The sequence below is a fragment of the Vigna radiata genome, unplaced genomic scaffold (genome assembly GCF_000741045.1).
Source record: "Vigna radiata var. radiata cultivar VC1973A unplaced genomic scaffold, Vradiata_ver6 scaffold_269, whole genome shotgun sequence".
NCBI lineage: Eukaryota > Viridiplantae > Streptophyta > Magnoliopsida > Fabales > Fabaceae > Vigna > Vigna radiata.
The window spans coordinates 100,137-107,281 of NW_014543977.1; the positions used below are offsets into that span (position 1 = coordinate 100,137).

A 7,145-nucleotide genomic window follows, 5' to 3' on the forward strand; every position below is an offset into this window, starting at 1 on the left:
TTACAATTGCCTTTAAATGTATGTACGGTGTTGGCTAGAAGAAGGAATCACGGACCCCACTGAATGAGCAATGAATTTTATGTTTAAAACATTGGGATACAGCGTATGTTTATTGGGTTTTAAGAAGAGAAAAGCATTTTTTTTCCTTTTTACTTTTATGCCTTGATTCACGTGTTGGAAAGAAGAATTTCAGTGTGCCTTTGGTTCTAGATTAGCCGAGAAAGAGGATTTTCTTTGCATTTTAATTTCTATTTCAAGTTGCAAGCAAATTACTTTGGAGGAAGTATTGGACGGTGATTTTTTTTTGTAAGGGAAAGCAAGTCATTCTTGTTGAAACGGTGCTTCATGCTNGATTGATTTTATTTTGAATTGGATGCCACAAAATGATTAATTAAGCTAGAGCTGCTGGAACGGTGTTTGAAAAAAAAGTCCACCCGCCACATTTATTTTTCCTGAAAACAAGCTGAGTTATTTTTCCATCTTGCTCCAAGTTGATTTCATTTGGAAATGCAGGACGGTGACAAGGTGCATGGTCACGTTGGATGCGCTAGGTNCATCACCTCTCTTTTATTAATTTCATTTGTCTTGCTTTTAGAAAATAGGATGTAGTGACTTCATTTTAAGAGAGTTCTACAAGTTTCTTGCTTTTAATTTGTCACACATTTTGAGTATTTAATTTTACTTTCAAGCTACAATGTGGATTCAAATTCTGATTTTGAAATTTAATTTCAAGTTTCATTGCCTTTTAATTTTTCTCCATGTCGATTACACATCGTGTTTTAGGATCATTCAATTTACTACTTTCGTTCACTTTAATGTTTTCTATCTTATTCGGTTGTGTTTAATTTCCATGCATTTTAATTTAATTTAATTCTCGTTTCAAAAATCTTCAAACCCCCCACTGTGTTAGACCTGATTCTGAACCGCAGTTGGTTCTTGTGAGACGACCTAGGAGTCACTTCCTAGTGTATACTGCATTTCTTATATGCAATCAAATTTGTATGGGCTGCGACACCCATCATATGACGTACAAAAAGTATCCATCATAATAGGTTGACCGGTGACAAAATTGTAATAAAAGTAAGACATATTATGACGTAGTTTTGCATATCAGTCATAATAAGAAACGTGGTGGCAAACTTGTAAATAAGTTTAAGACATATTATGATATAGTTTTGTACATGAGTCATAATATAAAATGCGGTGGCAAACTTGTAAATAAATTAAAAAGTTATTATTACGTAGATATGGATATACGTTATAATACGTTCTTTACCTCTGAAGTTTTCTCACTCTCACACTCTCGGTCTCATCTGTTCCCTCTCACTCTCACAGTCTCGATCCTCTCTTCCTTTCTAAACTCTCGATCCTCCATGCCGTGCTTTTCACACTCCTCCTCTGCGACGTGCTAGGGTTGCCATTTTCTCGTCTCCTCCACCAATGTCCACCACGTCGTGCTTACTATGAGAACACTCCTCCTCTGCGATGCGTTAGGGATTTTCTCGTCTCCTCCACCAACGCCCACCACACCGTGCTTTTCTTAGTCTGAGAACACTCCTCCTCTGCGACGTGCTAGGGGCGGCCATTTTTTCGTTTCCTCTACCAACTCCCACAATCGTCTCTGAGAACCCTAACTCTATGATCTCAGTGGTATCGTCGCAACTGGAACCGACTAAGAGGAAACAGAAGCGACTGAGGAAGTACGACACATCAAAGCAAGCTCTTGCCGGTATGTCGTCGTCTCAATCGTTCTCTGCGGACAAGAAGCCCCACTTACCAACGTTCCCTTCTTCCTCATCTTTCACGTCCAAGAAATCCGATTCCTTTACTCTAGGTTTGCTTTCCCTTTCTCAATTTCACTTATTAATACCTAGAGAATCGGGCGAGTTGAAATATATGAGGGTGTGCTTGATCTAGGAATGAATCAGTTAACAGTACCAATTCCTCTAGAGTTTGGAAATCCCATTCCTTCACTCTATCCTCTTTTTCCGAATGATTCTTTTTGTGTTCTATGAAAGCTATGGCTAGGAAAGAAGAATTCGTTACTGTATACCTTATTGCATTGTTCAGTTAAACCTACTAAATAATTACTTGCTAAATATCTAATGTTTGCATTTGAAATTTGCCATGTATACCTAATGTACTGACGCGTAAGATGACCACTTTTTACTCACTTTTGAATAACTTTTGCTTAATTAGCATGCCTCCACATAGGTTGCACAATATAGTAATTTGCCAGTGAGAAATGGTGGAAGTGGCTCCCAGTTTTCACAACCTATATGTATAAATAAAATTTTCTGATATTTTATCTCATCTGCAATTGTGCCTAAATGAGTATGTCTATTCGATAGCAAATGTCATAAATGCAACCAAGCTCTCTTGTTGTGAGTACGAAAAGATCTTATGTTCCATGTATCTAATTTTAGTTTTCTTATGTAAATTCTTATAATTGGTTTAGAAGATAATCAATATTTATATGCTGAAGAATCAACCATATATTTACCTTTTTTTGAATGCAGATAATGATTGGTAAAAATGCAGAGGGAATTTGAGATATACCCATACTGTGCAATGGCTCTGAATTATCTTGTAAATCATTTCTTCTTCACTGGTCAACATTTTTTAGTTGAGCAACTGACTGAAACTGCATTGGCTGTTACCAATCATGAGCCAACAAAGTCTCACTCATACTACAATTTAGCACGCTCATACCATAGCAAGGTTTGAATCTTATTTTTTCATTTTCGTTTTACAATATTGTTCTGAAACTTCACTGAGCATATATGTTCGGTTGGACTGTGTCAGTGGTTGAAGAGATGCATAAGTTTGAATACGAAGGGATGCTCTTGTCCTCTATGTGCATCTATATATTTGGTCTTAAATTGATTTAACTGTACTTGGTGGAAATCTTAGGCTGGATGATGTAGAGGGTGTACATGGGTTAACATTTAGGTCCATGTCCAAGTAAGTCTCCTATATGGAAGGTATAGGGGACTAGTTGAGAATCATCTTAGTATTGTGGTTTTTGACTGAGTGCTCTAAGAGGAGCCTCAGCTCTGGTAGCGGAGGAGAATCCCATGTAAACAATTAAGTTATGAGTTTAAATCATCTACTATTCTGCATATTCTAGTGTTCTATCTGTACGTAATTATTCACTAATTGCATCTATTTGTTTCATTCACGAAACTCGTTACCAATCCTCAAGAAATAACTTTGCATGGAAAGAGGTATACCATTGCCAACCTTCTTATCATAGAGTGAAGCTAGAAGGACAGTAAGCATGATTAACAAGAGCTGGTGTCTAAAACAGTCTCTTTTTTTTTCTCATTAATATGTATTAAAACCTTAGATACTGTGTTCACTTGTGACATTCATAAAATGTCTCTCTGCATCTAGTGTGGTAGCATTGAATAACATCCACTTTCCATCCAACTTTTATTATGCTCTCTTGCAAAATAGATGATCCATCTGCCCTATGATGATCCCAAATGTGCAATTAAATCGCTACAAATCCGTATATTTCTTTTTCTTTTTCAAACAATTACTTACCTTTTCTTGCTTATAATTTTTACAACCCTATTCTTGCCTTGTGTTTTAAGAATGATTCTAAAAATGTTCACAAGACAATATCTCTTTTTTTGGGCATTCCAACTTTTAAGCTGTAATATTGCTGAGGGTTCTGATTTTTTCTTCTCACCATAGGGAGACTATGACAAAGTTGGGGTGTATTACATGGCATCAGTTAAGGAAGTCAACAAGCCCCACGAATGTCTTTCCTTATTATGGTCAATTGCTCCATGATATTTGAAACTCTTTACCATTTCTGCAACTTTGAAAGTACATTTATTAGATACGAAGCTCCATTACTGTAAAATCTTCATTGCTTACATGGTTAGCAGATATGCTGATTCTGTACCTGCCTATTTTTGACAGTTTAATAGTTGATGTTTATTGTGTTAGAGACAAGGAATAGGAGAGCAAATATATTGCTTTGTTTCAAACAAATGAAAACTACCAACAACGCTTTTCAAAATTGAACCTGCACCATAACCAAGCTTAATCCAAATCTTAAAACATTTGGCATAGAAAATTCACTTAGTTAAAGCAAAACAGATTACTTAGTTAAAACATTTGGCATAAAAAAAACACTTAGTTAAACTGGAACTGATTTATAGATCCATTTTTGGTGATAATTATTTTAAATATGAAATACATTATATTGGGGAGAATAAATGTTAAAGCATGATAAATTTATAAAACCTATAATCTAAGAACCATAATGAGGTTATAGGTTATTTTATCTTCATGCAGATAAAAACATTTTGCGTTAATATCTTGGTTTTTGTTAGAGACAAGGAATAGGAGAGCAAATATATTGTTCTGTTTCAATCAAATGAAAAGTACATTTTATCTACCCTTGTAGAAGAACATCTCGACGAAAAATTACAAAGCATGAAGAAGTGAAATTAAATTGAGCACCTAAAAAGGAATTAATGTAAGGGAATTCTCTCTAGGATATAGAATTTAAAGGAATCTAATTCACAAATTATGGTTGTAGCATGGCCTAGAGTCATCAATACACATCCAGCAAAATAGTCATGACATACACATTAAAGAATTTGATAATGTGACTTGAGAATGACTATGTTATTCATGAGTCTACAATTGGACAGTTGGACTATTTTCTTTTGTGTTTTAGTTGTCTTATTACTTTTAAAGAACTTATTTTATGGAAATAATTATGACTGTTTGTACTATTGGGAGTCACCCTTGAGTTTTCTGATTTTGTTTGATGCGTGATTTAGAAGTTATTTTCATTATCTATGATATTTTTTTATAAATTAGTGTGTTTGATTTTTCACTTTAGTAGATTCTCACAATCTATTTTACTATCCCACAACTATCTCTCTCCACCATCGGTTTCCTATATGAAATCTTCATTTTGACAACATTGGTTCAATTTGAAACACTCATTGCTTCAACATCGCTCACCTAATTCACTGTTTTAATCACTAACGTTTCCAGGTCTGGGACAAGTGCAGATAAAGTTGGGAGATTTTAAAAGTGCATTCTCAAACTTTGAAAAGGTCCTAGTGGTATACCCATAATTGTGAGACATTGAAATTAAGTTCGTCAAATCGAAAGAAATTTTACTTTCCCCCTTTTTTGTGTCATTTCTCTTTCTAGGGCTTAAATGCTTTTGCAGCAACATAAGAGTCGCGTAACATCTGTCACTGGATCTTCTTTCTTCCTTCTCTTATATTGTTGTGTTGATATATTGTCTTTTTTATAGGCGCTTGGGCATATATATGTTCAGCTTGGTCAAATCGACAAAGGCCAAGACTTTATTAGGAGAGCTACAAAAATTGATCCGCTTGATGCCCAGGTGAATGCTTCTGGTATTTTTTATATAATGTATTCATAGATATTTTTTTATTATTTAGTGTTCCATGTGTTGGGAAATATACTATTTTCTACACTTATTTGAGTCCTAGTTCTACAATGAAAAACTTTACTAGGTTCAAATTGTTATTTATGCCTTCATTTAACTTATTGGGAATATTTAGTATTTTATTTCTAAATAGGAGAATAGATAAGTAAGAGTTGTCGTTTACTCTGTCTCCTTCGTTTTTGGTGTAGTATTTTATTTTCAATTAATATTGTCATTAGCTCTTCCTTTTTCTGAGGTGATTCTTCATTTCTTGGTATATAATCTTATTCATTAATTAAAATCCAATAGATTTCGAGTTTATTTCTATGGTGTTGCTAAAAGTGAAATTGATAATTGGACCAGCATTCTTGATCTAGCTTCAGCTTTTGGTTTCTTGAAAAAGTAATCATAGTGATAGCTTGATGAATATGAATAAGATATTGTGCTGTACAACCATTTTTTCTTTACAAATCTTTCGGTATTGATTGAGGTCGTATACATAGTGTCAGTTTTCAATAATAGAATATAAATTAATATTATGCACGAATGGTTCAACTTTGGAATTTTATGTGAATGTTGATATCAGAGGTTGTAATGCTTTGCACTAAGTGGTAGAGAAGTTAGAGATCAATATCTGAATTGTGAGTTGTTATAGCTATATGGCTAACTTCTAGAGCTTTAATTTAATGTGTTGGAATGTTATGTCAAAGATTCTAATTGCAACTCTTAATTGGTTTTGAATTGAACAATCGTTGGCAGAGTGTTATTGTTTTAATTGTTTGGACTTATCAATCAAACTTCAGTGAAGTTAATTCTCTTTTTTGTTCACAGGTAGTCGTTGAGAGTGGCAATAAAGAGCAGTCCGCTTGTAGAACTAATTTTAAGTGATGTAAGATTAAATAAATCACTTGTATATGTCTATACATTGTCTTCATAGATTAGGCTCCTTATGATTTGGAATCATCCAATAATTAAAGGACTGAAGGATAAGATAGACTAGATAGTTAGTTTAAGTCATCCATGACTTCTGATTTCATGTAACATTTGGAAGGTATTGTCTGATCCATCTAACTGACGGTACCAATTGTAATAATAAATTTCATTTGATGTCAATTGTAATAATATTTTCTTTTAAAAAAACATATATTATGACGTACAAAATAATGTACGTCATAATATGTTGGTTCTGAAAATTACATATTATAACGTATCAACAAATCTACGTCATAATATCTTTTGCGCATATTATGACTGATTTCAGAAACTATGTCATAATATGTTCAAGCTATTATGACGTAGATTTCTGCTACGTCATAAAATGCACAAACTTTCTATTACGCCCAGAACAATGACCCCCAAGAACTACGTCATAAAATGTCATTTTTGTACGTCATAAAATGTCATTTTTCCATTAGTGTTTCTGTATAACACTCAATTTCAACCTTCAATTTTTCAAATATATGCCTTTCCCCTCTCAGATGCAATCATTAACAAGTAATGAACTTAACACAAGATTAAAAACAAAACCAACAACTGGGTTGCCCCCCAGGTAGCGCTTGTTTAACGTCACGAGCTTGACCCAAACTGGTTTAGCACTCTTCAGTAAGTGCTTATCCTTCCAACACCCTTCAGTAGGTGTACTTACCTTGTATCCTTTAGTAGATACATAAAAATTTAGCATCCCTCAGTAGATGCTACCCAAAAAGTGTTCAAA

General features: G+C 34.0%; 1 protein-coding gene across 9 annotated transcripts; it reads left to right on the forward strand.

Annotated features, from left to right (window-relative positions):
- The first annotated feature begins 1,217 nt into the window (after positions 1-1,217).
- Positions 1,218-6,544, forward strand: LOC106755056 (protein CTR9 homolog). 9 transcript variants are annotated; one of them, XR_002667045.1, is made up of 5 exons: positions 1,218-1,834; positions 2,520-2,721; positions 3,703-5,110; positions 5,294-5,386; positions 6,263-6,544. XR_002667045.1 is itself a non-coding variant. In XM_014637153.2 (4 exons), exons 2-4 carry the CDS (start codon positions 2,536-2,538, stop codon positions 6,317-6,319), a joined length of 336 nt encoding a protein of 111 aa, XP_014492639.1. In that variant the 5' UTR covers positions 1,225-1,834; positions 2,520-2,535; the 3' UTR covers positions 6,320-6,544. The 9 variants fall into 9 exon arrangements, 1 of the variants encoding a protein (XP_014492639.1); XR_002667047.1 differs by having other exon boundaries at positions 3,703-5,096; XR_002667044.1 differs by having other exon boundaries at positions 3,703-5,087.
- The last annotated feature ends 601 nt before the right edge of the window (positions 6,545-7,145 follow it).